The sequence below is a fragment of the Sebastes umbrosus genome, chromosome 13 (assembly GCF_015220745.1).
Source record: "Sebastes umbrosus isolate fSebUmb1 chromosome 13, fSebUmb1.pri, whole genome shotgun sequence".
NCBI classification, from domain to species: domain Eukaryota; kingdom Metazoa; phylum Chordata; class Actinopteri; order Perciformes; family Sebastidae; genus Sebastes; species Sebastes umbrosus.
Genome location: NC_051281.1, coordinates 16,105,966 through 16,121,639, shown reverse-complemented (window position 1 = coordinate 16,121,639; position 15,674 = coordinate 16,105,966). Strand labels below are relative to the sequence as shown.

Genomic DNA, 15,674 nt, shown 5'->3' with positions numbered 1-15,674 from the left:
GTATTGATCTTGACTCAACTCAGATGACTACCTTGTCTGTGTACCTGACAAAAAAGTAATGATATAAGCTCACTCGAGCTCACTTGGTGGTTTTAGTTGTCAAACTTGTACAAACTGGAAATAATTAAAAAAATGTTTATATTGAAAGATAGGTTCTTAAATGTATTGCAGTGACATTTCGCATTGTGAGGTTAATATAAATAACAGGGCTGTCAAACGATTAAAATATTTAATCGCGATTAAAATATTTAACCGCGATTAATCACATGATTATCCATAGTTAATCGTGATTAATTGCAAATTAATCACACATTTTTTATCTGTTAAAAATGTACCTTAAAGGGAGATTTGTCAAGTATTTAACTTGGGAGTGGGCAAACAGGCTGCTATATGTAAATGTATGTATATATTTATTATTGGAAATCAATTAACAACACAAAACAATGACACATATTGTCCAGAATCCCTCACAGGTACTGCATTTAGCATAAACAATATATGCTCAAATCATAACATGGTAAACTCAAGCCCAACAGGCAACAACAGCTGTCTGTATGTCAGTGTTTTACCCCAAAACTGCATGTGAATATCATAAAGTGGGCATGTCTGTAAAGGGGAGATTCGTGGGTACCCATAGAAACCATTTGTCATTCACATATCTTGAGGTCAGAGGTCAAGGGACCCCTTTGAAAATGGCTGTGACAGTTTTTCCTCAACAAACTTGTGCATACATTTTTTGAGCCTCCTTCGCAACAAGCTAGTATGGTTGGTACCAATGGATTCCTTAGGTTTTGTAGTTTCATATGATACCAGTATCTTCACTCTAGCTTTAAAACTGAGCCCGCTACAACCTAAAAATAACAAATTGCGTTAAAGAAATTGATAGCGTTAAAATAAAAAAATGTTTACACGCTATTATCACATTAACTTTGACAGCCCTAAAAAAAAAAAAAACATTAACAAAGTCACTAAAACAAATTAGTTGTCTTTCTTTCTAAATGTTTTTCATTTGTAAATGTCAGTTCGTGGAGTTATATCTTCTCAGGCTGCACCAGCCTGCAGTGCCGCTGTAAGTCCATAATTTTGCAGAGCTTAGCCTGATCCCTAATCAGGCCATTGAACACCACTCACCCTCTAGAGACTAATCCTTTTGTTCTGTCAATAATGGAGCACCTGTTAATAGTGTCTTCAAAACATACACTATATTGAAATGAAGCAGTAAAATTAGAATTGTGAGACAGATGTGACTCCTGAAACAGGGCCTTTCCAACCTCTTTCTTCTTTTTTTTTGTGTGTGTTTTAACTGTCTTGCATGTGGCTTTGTGTGGCGCCGCAGACTCATAAGAGCCGTCTTCACAGAGCCCTACCCAGACCCAGTTGTTAGAGGACTAATTGTGGAGATTGCCCCCTCAGATTTCTCTCCTCTTTCACCTCGTGCATTTGTTCTCCAGCTCTAAGCCTTGAATGGGACGGCGGTAAAGTAGATGTGAATGTTAAATTAGGCGAAATTAATTAAAGCAAATTACTTTGGAATACGTGGCAGTCAGGGGAGAGTGTCAGCTGATGACTAAATAGTGAGTGATCAGCTGCTGCTGCTCTTTGAAAGCCTCTTTGAAATTTTGATTTATCAGCTTTTTATTAAGGATGTACAACAATAGTTAGAAACCTTTCGATTACTTATTTAAGAAAGTAAGAAATGTGTTATGAAACGATTGTGCTTGCTTTAGGTGTTCAAACATTTGAATAAATGGACTGACATATAGTCATTTCTCATGCATTCATTAACAGTGATTTATACCAATCATGATTGGTTTATTAACCATGTGAACCTGTTTTAAACCTACATCGTAATTGTTTATAATATATGTATATTCTTGCATCTAACAAAATGATTACATTGCATTATATTTTCCGAGTTCATGCAGGCACAATAGCAAATTTTCATTCCAATCAGTGCAGAACAGGGAGCTGGTAAATTGGAGCAGCAAAACAATAATTCCACTGATTAGCCCCTTTCTGTGCGGCGTAAGTGAACTGTTTATACTGTGGAGTACCTCTGCAAGAGGAGAGGAACCAAAACAGCCTGATTAGGCAAAGAGTAATTGGATAAGTTCATTTCACCATGAGGACAACGCACAGGATGACAGCTTGCACAAAAGTCTACAGCTTCTGTTGACTAGCATGAGTAATAAGACCACTGGTATAGGAGTTTTGGTTGTCTATCATTTTTGTTGTTGAGTTTTGATGCTTAGATGTGACTGATGAGTGATGCTAGATTGTAAAAGCCCTGCCATTTAGTTTCATGGAAAATCAAGTATGTGCCCCTTCTTAATTCAGTAGAAGAACAAGATATAATATTCTGTGCGTGTGGAAAATCACTGGAGGGCTTCATATTTGTTCTGTTTACAATTTAGTGTCCATTACAATTTAAAAACACTCACAGTTGGTCTCGGAGGCACTGGCTCTTATTAATGAACAAGAGTCTACAGCTATGCTGACGACTCTGTGATACTGTACTTTGAGCTAAATGCTCACAATGCTAACATGCTGATGTTTAGCAAATCATGTTTACCATCTTAGTTTAGCCTGTTAGCACGCAAATTACAGTTCATCTTATGGGGAACAGAAATGTCTCAGCCACTTTGAATGTTATAAGCTGATTGAATGGGTGTTATCAGTCTCATAAATATGGGTTAGAAGGGGCCTGCTACACCTACTAGTAGGCTCAGAAGGCCGTTATCATCTACAGTATTGACATGGTTGATCACCAATACGAATACAAGAAGACGACGCCAACCTCTAGTGGCTGTAGTGACAAAGCCCGTTTGGGGTGGCGGTCGGGGGCGATGAATGGGAAAAAACAAACACAGGACTTTCACCCGAGAGACCGCTGGTCATGTCCTGTGTGAAACCACGTTGACTTATTTTACCGTACTTTTGTTACGTAACTTACGTGCTTATTTTAACACAAACCACAATCTTTTCCTAAATTGTACAAAGTAAATTAAGTTGTTTTGTTTCAATTCACAAGGTTAAGTTTCACTTTCACAACATGGGAAGTGCAGGTTGGCCCCCCTGAATTATTAGTGTGATAGGGATAAGTAAAGGATAATGCACAGCAAGCCGGTCATTGTTGTGAAATAAACCCAAATGCACAACGACCCGCTAGCTGTACATTTTCCCGTTTATTACACAGCTATTTACTTAAGAAATCAATATAATTTGACACAAGAATAGTCCGCCAGAGTCCAACATCAGAACTACGTCCATAGCAACGGTCTGTTATACATAACAACGGTCTGCTATAAAGAAATAAAAGACAGTAGAACGTCTTGATTGACCAATCAGAATCGAGTATTCAACAAAGTAATAACCGCTGATTACGCCCATTAAATCGTCTGATAACGGGTGGGTGAATGTCTACAAAATGATATGGCAAGCCATCTAGTAGTTGTCGAGACATTTCACTCAAAACCACAAATGTTAAACTCATGGTGGCACTAGAGGAAAAGTCAGTGGACCACCAACGTTATGACAATTCATCCTGTGGGGACCATGAATGTCTATACAAAATTTCATGGCAATCCATCCAACAGTTGTTGAAATATTCAGTCTGGTCTAAAGTTAGTGAAAGATCTGGCTTCATCTGCAGACAACCAGGACATTTATCTGATTCGTGGAGATATAGGTGATAACTTTACTGTCCTGATAACTTCATATGCAGCTCTCCAAAGTATTGTCTGAATCCCATGTTGTGTGTCATCACGACAACAACACGCAGCTATGAATCATCAATATTTCCTACATGAATCACAGTTGATACTTGTTGAGAAACGATGTGATGAATAGTGTGCATCATTTCAGTCACGGTTTTATCTCGCAGGTCCACACCTGTCAACAGACCTTCACTGTTCAGGTGTCAACACGTGAATATTGATTGTTGATAACCTTAAGCGACTCCACCATGCACATTCCAAACATAGTGTCCCTCAACACAGTAATACTTAGTCATCATTCACCTGACATCCACTTCCCATGTTGAATGAGACGGCATTCCCATTAAGCCCCAGTGTGAAACTTCCTGAGTCACTGTGGACGGATTTACAAAACATGTGAAGCCATATTACAAATCCAAATATGCTAGATTTATATAAGTACTATTACTAATATCTAACATGAAGGTCCTCCAGTGGTGGATTATAACTACTCAAGTACAACATATTTACACATATTTACATTCCATACAACTTTATACTTCTGATATATATATATATATATATTTGTATATATATATATGTATATATATGTATGTATATATGTATATGTGTATATATATACATGTATGTATATATATATACATATATATTTATATATGTATACGTGTATATATATACATATATATATATACACGTATATATATATGTATATATGTATACATGTATATATATATGTGTATATATATATATATATATATGTATATATGTATACGTGTATATATATGTATGTATACATATATGTATGAATATATGTATACAAATATATACAGGACATACTGTATACACATATATATACACATATATGTGTATGTATGTGTATATATATATTTACTTTTTACTCCACCACATTTATTTGACAGGTGTTTTACAGATTGAGGTTTCATATACAGTATATAATAGTTCAAAATGTGACTTACTTATTTGCGTCAGTGAAAATTATCCAATGATGTAATAATAACAGTAATATAATATGTAGGCTAATAGCATTACAGGGACAAGGGACATTTTTCCAAATGCTAATTATGCTTTTATTTTCAATGCAGGACTTTTACTCAATGGAGTATTTTTATGTTGCAGTATTGCCACTTTTACTTAAGTAAAGGATCTGAATCCTCCCTCTACCACTGAGGTGCTAATCCCCCTTTTATTTGCAAAATTAGTGTTATTATGAAACAACATGTGCTCCAACTGTATGGGGTGTAAATTAAAGAACATATATTGCAGTCCACTACAGTTGCCCCTGGCGATGTTTAAGGCTGTCACTCTCATGTGACAGATGTACACCCGTGTCCCCCCTCCCTCCCTCCCTCCCTCCCTCCCTCCCTCCCTCCCTCACCCTTACCCTCACCCCCTCCCTCTGCTGGAGAATCAGTCCTGAGAGCCGCTGCTTGCTAAATGGTCTGCTTCAGAGCCTCATTACCTAATCACCAGCACAGCCAAGATGGCTAAGACGCAAATGATTAGTGTAAGACTGTCATCTGTGGTCTATGATTGTTGACATTTTTCTCTTAAATCCTACTCACTTTTGTTTATTTCTCAAATGTTTTTTAACTTAATGGCTAATAGTTTTAAGACAGAGGGGCACAAAATGCATGACCAGACACTCCCCGCTTCATGCAGATTGACACACAAGCCTGTTTTGCTGCACTTAAAGCCAATTTTAGTGGAACTTACTTTGACACTGTAAGCTGGTTTCTTACAGTTCTGACACTTTCACACCGAAAAGAAATATTAAATATATTCCTGAGTATTTTTATTGTATTTGTTATGACTTTCCTGTGACTCCCACTGTGCTTTTTCATGTGGATGTTTATTTTTCCCCCATATTCTCTGCAAAAAGCTAATGATTTTTTGGGCCAAATCTAATCACTGTTTCACATTCGATCTCAAGAAGTCAATGTCATTGATTCTGTGGCTCTGATTCTGTTGCATGTACTATATGTGTTTTTATTCTATACGCTCTCTCTGTGTGTTTTGTCGCTGCAGGTGCTTTTGAGGATGAGGATATCATCCATGTTGAGGGGACAGTGGACCCGGTGAGGGATATGGAGATCATCCACGAGGAGCTGAGGCTGAAGGATGAGGAGATGATCGGCCCCATTATTGACAAGCTGGAGAAGACGGCCATTAGAGGCAGTGACAAGAAACTCAAACCAGAATACGTGAGTCAATGTCCCAGCAGGCCCTTTGCTCCCCCTCACAGCAAGGCACAAATAATAACCCTCCCACACACATGGCCAAGGAGAAAAAAAAAAAAAAAAAAAGAGTATGTTTTTTTTTTAATCTCCCTCCAATAGGTCTCACCCCTCCCCCTGCCCCATTTTTTTCCCTTTCTGAGATTGAAAGTGATCAGGGGTCAGGGGTTTTCTGCTGTAGAAATCATTAATAGAGAGTTACTTATTCAGCTGCCGACCCTGGGTCACAGCACTGGGCTAATGAAAGTGTTTCCACACAGCTCTTTTTTATCTAAAGTAATACTCAAATCATGGCACAGCTCTCGCTCATGCTTGTACACCTACAGCAGCTCAGGAAATTGTATAAGGCCATACAGCGGGTGACATATATGCCAATACCTCGCTATGAATACCGTAAATGTTTAGAATATTCTTTGACAGAGGATTTCCTCGGTTGTGTGCAGTGAGGTTCAGGGCCAAATACAGGGTAAGATCAGAAAGGAAAAAAAAAAGATCTACATCCTGGATGTCGGATTCAAAATGTATGTGGATGCATTCAGATGGTCATATTGTTAAGGTAATGAGGCTGAGCAGGCAACGTTGGCAATGATTTGGTTGTAAATGTCTCAGGATGCCCTTCCATCATCGGAGCAGGATAGGATGGGCTCGCACGCGAGGGGATCTGGCCTTTCACTTGGAGCGGCGTGCCCAATTTCAGGCCCCGACACACCGAGGCTCTGACCACTCATTACACTAACGAGAGGGGCTTTTTCACCTGCTGCAGAGGCCCTGTGTTTGGCTGGTTCCCCTCAGACTACCCCCCCTCCCCTTTGCAGCCAACAGCACTTCCCCACACCCCTGTAGCCCCACAGACAGGAGCCATTCAGGCTAGGCAGGTGGCCGCTTACGCACATAATTGCTAACAATTTTAGGCAATGAATAAAAATGATACATTACTTGTCAAAGGTTGTGCACACGTCGGCAAGTGAAATCTATAGAAGACCTCTTTAGATGGCAAAGAATGGTGCTTATCAAAGGCTGCAGCGAGCTTTTAGATGGGAGGGATTGTGTGATTGTCTCACAGGCTGCGCCTGGCGTTTGACACGCTCAGCTGTGCACAGACACACATACATGTTTATGTAAGCGTCTATATGCAGAATATATGCATCAAGACTAAAAATGTGCAGTTTAAAAGAAACAACAGTGCTTGTACTTTTTTTGTGTAGAACCAAAGCATGCTTAAAAGGGAAATTCTGTGTAGATGGTGATTACTTCCTTAGATTTTCCTCTTTACTGAGTAATTTGCAAGACCTTTGAAATTTCCATTGTTGCACTCAGTTTCCTATAAGCACTGCGGGTCTTTATGTGGCCTGAAATTTCATGAGCAGGAACTGCTTTTATCCTGCTTGTAGTGGATCTACACAATTATTTTACCATTTAGATATCTCCCTATTGTCACATAGAATACCTGATGTGATGCGAGATGTTGCACAATTTACACCTATAGAGCTGGTTTAGTCGATACAATAGTTTACGTTAAGCTGTGTCCTAAAAATCCTAAATCTGTTTTTTTCTCACATTGTATATGTTCTGTCAGTGGAAGTGAAATAAAACTACAGTAAAACCAACTAGTGATTTGCTATATGAAAAATATATATATATTAAAATGATGCGAAATTCTTGAGTAATATGACAAAACCACCCAAATATCTATGTTGCAAAACATAAAAATTAAAGTGCAAAGAAATGTATGCAGTGTAGGAAATGTCCTTTACATTGTTACTACTACACAAGGTGTAGAAACACTCACTGTGAGAGAGAACTACTGTGTATATTGGTATATAATTATGCTGTATAGTGTAATACCTTGTGCATGCGCTCCTAAAAGAATAATGTTGAATATTTGGAGTTTGTGACAAAAATGAAACATGAAGTGTTTCGAGGGCATCTTGCTCCTTTTTTTATGCACTTCCTGCTGAAACCGGACATTGAGGAACACATAAGGACATGATTAATATTGTAAACTAAAAAGGGTATCAGTTAGGGGGAGGAATGTTGTTTTATGTAGGGGCCAAAATGAATGGAAATCAAACCTGTGAAGGTTCATACGCTCACTGCTGCAAATCACAGCTGCCATTTGAGAAAATTAGATTTTGTCAGGAAAAAAAAAACAAATCAAAATTTTTAAAATGTATTGTAAAATATTATATTATGGTGAAAATTTCCTGAACAAATGAAAAAGTCACTGAATTTCTCATTCTGTTGAATCCATGTTCATGCAGCAAGCAGCAGCAGCGCAGGGCTCATGTGTATGCATTATTAGAAAGATTTAAATCCATTTTTCCGGTGCTGTGTTTACAAGAACAATGTTTCATTGCTTTTGTCCGTGTGAATCCTCAAAATCCCTATCCTTACAAAACAATAATAAGAAGCCGGCCCACCAGCGGCGCTTCATGGTGGCAGGCATATGTGTTTGACCCCTGTGGGACCTATATGTCTTTTATTAACACCTGCCTGTTAGAGGAGCGCTGCACGGCGGCTGCGAGCTGATGAGGGAAACCTGGAGCGGGTTCAGCCTGTGTCACTGGCCGTTTGCTGTTTCCATTTCACAGATGATTAATCTCTCTGTGAAGACTTGGGACGGCGCGGGCGGAGTGTATGCAGCTCTTCCTGCGCCCTCTCCCGCTGGCTGCACTCTGGCTGCCTGACTAAAAGGCCTTTAGAATTCCTGTGGAGAGAGATGTGCAGAGAGTGAATGCAGCTGGCTGGGGGTCAGTGTGTGGAGCTTTTTCTGCCATTGTGTAATTGAGGCTCTGGCAGGATTTTTTTCCTCAGTTCTTTCAAAAGGGAGTATGATTGTGAAGTGCTGCAAGGGTTTGGGGAGGGAAAAGGAGGTAGGGGGAGTGTTGCAGGGGGTGGGGGAGTTTTTATATGAAGGGGGAGGTCAAGTTGACAGGAACAAAAAGAATGTGTTCCGCTAATTTCTGTGGGGCTGGATCAACAATAATAGGCTCAATTTCTTTATTACAAATTTTATAACTACCTCCCTCCCATTTTCCCACCCTTTTCCGCTTCCAGATCCTGTCGAGGCCCAGTCTTGCCTGTGGTCTCAACCCACAAGTACCTCAGTAATGAATGTGGCATACATAGCTGGAAATGCTCAATATTTTCTCCAGAAGAAACAGTGAATAATTAGTTCTGTACCTCACTAGTGCTTATTCAGTATCGCTGCATTCTGCAAAGTGCCCGAGGAAGGACCAATAATTTACACCTAACTAACCAAGTTCCAATTAGTTCCCCCGCTCTTTCCAATTTAGTCTCCTCTCTCTATCCTTTTCATTAAACAGTCCCGATGGAATATTGATGTTCAAAAACTGCGACTCTGAGCGAGACACCCCAGAAGGCATTTTGTCGTGATTTAAAGGAAGGAAGGGGGTCTCGTGCATGCCATCCCTGTCAAAGCCAGGCCACTCCTGCTCGAATGCGAGCGCAGCCATTGTTCATTTTGGCATCAGGATGCCATGCATTTAGGAAATAATTACCCCATACCCTGCTGGGTTTATATTCTTTTTCATCTCCTTTAATGGCTTCTTGTTCATTCTCTTTTAACCCCAAACAGGACGTTATGTGCAAAATCAAGAGCTGGGTTGTGGATGAAAAGAAACACGTCCGCTACTATCACGAATGGAACGACAAGGAGGTAAGCCTTTGATGTTACAGTCAGATTTATTAATGTCATTTATCTTGTTAATCTTTTCATCTGACCTGAAAGTACAACTGCTGTTTCCCCCCTCTCTTTTCGTCTTTTGTGCAAATCCAAAGTTAATATTATGCACAGCCTTTTGTTGCTTGTATTTTGACATTACTTTTGTACAAGCTAATGACATCTGGCCGTGCTGATCTTAATTTAGAGGCTTTATAGTCGCTCCCCACAGCGCCTATACACCAGACTCTAATTTGATTTGGCTTCACTCGTCTCTGTCTGTGCTGTCCTCAAAGGCTACTTTGGAAAGTTTGGATTCTCACTTCTTCTCTGTCTGTCTCTGTCACAGATCGAAGTGTTGAACAAATACTTGTTTTTGACGTCCAAACCGATGATTTACCTCATTAACCTCTCGGAGAAAGACTACATCAGGAGAAAGAACAAATGGTAAGTCATTAATCATCCCCCCAGAGAGCTTTCCTTCTACTTGTGTACGGAGTTGCATTGATTTCTGCTAACTTTGATTGAATCTGCATTTCAGCTATAAAACGTGTGCGTGCATGCGCCTGCGTATGCATGTGCCGGGGGTGAGAGAAGTGTGTGAGTTTGCCTCGCTGACGACTGCGGTCTCCTGCTGACAGAAACGGTCATATCTTTGTGAGAGGATCTGCCTGGAGGTGGCACTAAGTAAGCTCTAACACAACATCCAGCTCTGCAAACCCCGACCAGACTCTGCACTTCATTAAGCACATACTCGCATATGGTCCCTATTTTCCATCAAAATTTGTCATATCATATGGAAGGCTTTAAATGACAAAAAAAACAAAAAACAAACACGTGTACATTCAAAGCCAAGCTAGTAATTAATATCATCTGGAGTCAGCCGATAAATCAGAAGGATATGAATATTTTACGATTTTACGATGTAAAAATATTTCTTCTCCAAATATTTGGTTTGGTCTTCACATGTTGTTGCTCAAGTAGTTTTACAAGCGTCACTTTACAGCCTTGAAATTCCCACAGATCACAAAGAGGCTTTGTTGATGCACAGTGGGCTGAAGAAAAATGTGCTTTTATTGCTAATATACAGGGATTCACGCTTTTTTACTCTGCAGGTGCAACACTATTCATAATGCGAACTTACTAAGGATGACTTTTAATGCACGAAATAAAATTATTCGCTGTGTTTCCAGCTCGGTTCTGTCAAACACACTCTTTATAGTAATGCCATGTGGCCACACTGAGAGCAGATTCTGTTGTTTTAGACATCCATTATATCTGAAAGGGCTACTTTTTCCACACTGCAGCCGTTTTGTCAATAACACCAACTTGTGGATTGTTATCGCACTTTTCCAATTGCCCTCTAGGCTTGTGGTGTCAGTCCTTACAAAAATTTGATTTTAGTGCTTTGCTTGGCAGCGTTGTATTACACGGGAAGTTGTTTACCTATGACTGTTTGTTAAAATGTTCCTGACACGAAAGTATGAGTGTCAGACGGAGGGATGGGGGGGAAGAGAAGCTCATAAATCAAATGATTCATGGCGTGTGGTACATCCGTCATGAGTAGGAAGAGGGCTTTTTTTTTTTCTCATGTTGCGTGTGTGCGCCTTTTTTTTTTTAACTGTGTGAAACGCAATAAATCTCAGAGCGTTTTAAACAGCCAAACAGTAGTGCTCAGGTGTCCTGAGGGCGCCACGGTGAACAATGCCGACATCAAAGTGCTGATGTTTGACAAGTGATGAGTCACTTCCCTTGTCCAGAGAGGAGCTCACACCTGTATGGAGATGATTACAGGTAGATCTCGCTGGCCCTAATTGTACAATAAATGCTGCTCTCAGCCCTAATGGCAGCTAGTCTGCAGCGGAGACGCCAGACTGCCATTTGGCTGTCGCCATGCTCCCCGTGTTTTTCCACCGGCACAGTTGAGATGATGATACGGTTAAGGACTATTCAAAGCAAACAGCAAGACAAATTGCAATCTCAGCCTTAATGTGAGGAGGAAAAGAGGGCGAATCCTAGAATGAGGCAAATAAGCCAATCTCATCTGTGTCTCTCAGGACATCCATTCAGACCGTTTCACAGGCTCAGTTTTTTCAAGTTGTTTTATATTCTAGGTGTTTTCCTCGGTACCTGCTGCCACCCAGACTTTATGTTAATGTTATTCATTTCAGCAGCATGCTTCACAAAACACTATTTTATGAGTTTAATGTATGTAAGTTAATTGATTTCATTATTATCGCAGGTTGTAGAGACACACAGTTGATTATTGCTGTAGCTTTTGTCTCACATGGGAGATTGCAGCAGCTTTATCAAAGTTTTTGTGTCTCCAAAAACAATTGTTGTCCATTGTTAACCAAGATCATCTTGTTTGGAGTATGGGAAGCACATACCAGGCTGCCCTTGTTTAGACAAGAATACACAGTATTAGCTTCAGCAAGCCATCATTAATGGAGGGATCAGACGAGGAGCGAGGCCTCCTTTCATCCCCAGGTTCTCTGCTGGAGACAGTACATCATTTACTGTTGAGAGAGAGGAGCACATGGCTCCAATCCTATACAGTGCATGTGTATGTGTATGAGAATGCGTACATGTGCATGTTTGAAGTCTGTTTCAGAGGCGACTCCATGCTCATTTGGATGCTGGCGTAATTGCGGTGCGGAGATCAAAGGAGCGCTGGCCGAGTGATGTTCCAGAGGAGACTTTACCACACAGCCCTCTCCTCTGTGCAGAGGGGGCCGCCTGCTGCTCGCCGCTCCCCTCTACCCCTCTAACCATGCACTGCCCCCTGCACATCCCCGCTCGTAAAAAATGATTAAGGCCGCATTTGTCATGTGTTTATGACTGAGAGGCATTGCGTGATAGGGAATGGCATCTACAAGAGTCTATCAAGAGGCTTTCTCCTCGTTGCTCGGCGTCAGTGAGCTGCCTGGAAGACTTTTTCTCTGCGCCACGTACCGTATAGTTTGTGTGTTAGAGAGGGTCATTAGAGCGCTGTTGATGATGTGGTGTGGCTACAGCCTGCCCAGTGTTGGCGTGTTTTCACTTGTCAGTTAAGTTATTGTTTGTTTTTGCAAGCTTGTGGCCTCGCCGTCTTTATCAGTCTTTTTAATAGGTTTGATATCAGATATTTATTCGATCCTCCTCAGAGAACTAAGAGCAGTAAAAAGCAGAATACTCCAGATATGCTGTGGTGTTTTTCTTTCTTGTCATTTCTATTTTTTTTTTCCATCTTTTGGACAATGTGCATTAAAGTAAATTGGTGCCTCTTAAGTAGATGAGTTGACCTTTAAGGAAACCACTAAGCGTGACCTGTCTGTGAGTGCCTCTGCCGTGTGGGTTCTCCTGGTGAGTCTAAGAACTGCAGGGTACTATTGGAGCTTTTATTAACTCTGTGTGTGTGCGTGTGTGTGTGTGTGTGTGTGTGTGTGTGTGTCTGGTTGTCTGTATGCAAGTGTGTGTGTGTGTATATGTACGGACATGCGACGGCTTCCTTCTCTCTTTAGTCTGTATAGACGTTCTTTGAGTCTCGTTATTACACATTCAAACCTATTTTGTCTCTTTGAACGTTGTTTGCTCCTAAATGTGTGCTACATTAGGTACCTCTGTCTTTATGTTTTGGGAAACCACAACTGAAATACTTACATACCACAGCTGCTCTTCCAGTCAGCCTTTTTAATCATCTTTTCTTTTTTTTTCCTGCCACAAAGGCATGAATCGATCTTTCATAATTAATTCCCCCACATATTTTTCTGTCATGGTGTAATTCAGAAAATCATATGCCATGCTCATGCTCTCATCAGTCATCTCTGACTATGATGTCGAAAAGACAATAATCAGTGTGTCTCAGCACTTCGGGAGACTTGTGTTCAACAAGTCCTCGTCCGGTTTGATCTGCAGCGAAAGGCCTCGTTTCATGATAAGGTGTCGTTAAGAAAGACACTGACTGTGTGTTCCAATACCCATTAGGGCTGTCAACGAAAAAATAAATTCTTAGTCGACTAACACACGTACGATTTTTGTCAACTAATCAATTAGTTAATCTTATCGACTAAGTTTCTGCACAAAGAATCACACAAAAGCACCACTTTAAATCTCGTGTTTACCAGAGATGTTTGTAAGTTTCTTGGAAATAAGTCATTCAGCATGAAAAAAGCATAAGAAATGACTAATCGACGAAAGAAATCTTAGTCGACTAAGACCAAAATGACTTATTATTCAGCTAATCAACTAAGAGGGGGCAGCCCTAATACCCATACTACCATAGTATTTAGTGTGCCAGAAAAAGATTTAGTATGCAATGTTATGACGAAGTTGTATGTCCCAATTGTATGCATACTGCATGCGTACTTTGTAAGGGCAGCTGCAGTACATACTAAAAGTAAAAAGAAAAAGTATGTGATTTGGAACGTAGCCTGACTCAACCCGTGTCCACTTTACCCATTAGAAGTTAAAGGATATGGTTGGAGATATTCTATATTTTTCTTACAGTCAACAAAAGACCCAACACCAACAATGAATTGATCCTGCAAAGTGTTGTCTGTGTAGCCAAAGCCTGATACATCTTATTCCCCTGTGCCATAGAGCTCCATTGTTCTCCAAAATCTATTAAAAACACATCAATGAACCGCACTGTTGCACATCGACACTGTTTATTTTGAGTCAATGGCTACGTTCCAAATCACATACTTTTTACTTTTAGTACACACTGCAGCTGCCCTTACAAAGCACATACTATTGAATGCAGTACGCATACAGTTGGGACATACTACTTCGTCATAACTTCGTGCTTTGAGCTTTGAAACTCTTGCTCATATATCCGCTGCACAGAGGATTGTGGGTCAGGATAGCCAGAAATATTGCATACTGCAAAATACTAAACATTCTGACACACTAAATAGTATGTTAGTATGTGTATTGGAACGCACAGGGTCCCACATCCTGCTGTCATAAGTACGAACAGACAAAATGTGTATCAATCCGCGGCTTAAAATAGTCCCCAACATATGCAATGTGTACTCTTGATTGAGTGATGTTTGCTTAAAACTACAGTGCCCAGCTGTTTCAGGAAATCCTTTTTAAAGAATTAAACTATACATCTTTGACACGTTTTTATAGGGATTTATTGACAATAAGAAAAATATAGTATAACATCAGTGTAATCCTGAACCTCTGGTGAAGTCTCACTACAGGGACTAATGCACTGAAAACATGAGGTGACATCTTTGGTGCTGAAAGTTAAAAGAAATCCAACCGCAGTTAAAGAAGGAGAAGAAAATGTCTTTGCTGAGTCTGATACTCTAGTTGGCCTGTAGGAGGAGCTTTGACAATTAAAGTAAAGGAATCCCTGACAGGAGTTACAGCAGAGCTCATACCTAAGCCTTCTCCACACAGATCATGTGGTAAATAGATCCTTCATATGCTCAGCTTTGGTGTTGACTTGTATTCAGATATATGCATTTTTTTGGTTTTGAAGAAGCCCAGTAATAAGTTAAACATGCATTTTCTTTTCGTGTGATCATTTTGACAAACAGCCAGCCATTTCTGAGTACCCGTCAGAGACAGCAGAAAAACTGAGATGGGGGAGACTGTTATGATTCACTGAAAAGCCACTCCATGAAAGCAGTCACTGCGGCCCACTTCTGCTACTCCAAACCATAATTCCCATAAACACAACTGAAACTTTATTGAGTGCAAAACCACTGGCTCCATCCAAGTTTTTAGGGACTACTATCTGGGGAGTTAGAGTTCCCTTTTTCAAAGCCGTGAGGGGGATATACGATCACTGGCTCCTTTTGGTTTTGTGTTCACAGTCGTCCACTCTCTGCTTGTGCAGTGTGGGATCCTGAGAAACACGTTCCCAATGGTAAGATGTGTGCCCTACTGCCCACAGTTGGTCCTAATGGATGCCTTCAGCCGGCTTTCAATGAGAGAAAACAACAGGAGAGGCTCTATAGTAAAACTGAAACAGATGGTGCTAATAAAGTCCTGTCAGTCCAGTCAGCCTGGTTATTGACTGTCCCC

General features: G+C 40.3%; 1 protein-coding gene across 1 annotated transcript in view; it reads left to right on the top strand.

The window, feature by feature from the left end:
* LOC119500649 (obg-like ATPase 1) overlaps positions 1–15,674 on the top strand; it is a 50,987-nt gene that overhangs the window by 18,318 nt on the left and 16,995 nt on the right. The window contains exons 5-7 of the mRNA XM_037790491.1: positions 5,763–5,938; positions 9,570–9,650; positions 10,003–10,100. Of these exons, the coding sequence (XP_037646419.1) occupies positions 5,763–5,938; positions 9,570–9,650; positions 10,003–10,100 (355 nt within the window). The remainder of the gene's footprint in view (positions 1–5,762; positions 5,939–9,569; positions 9,651–10,002; positions 10,101–15,674) is intronic.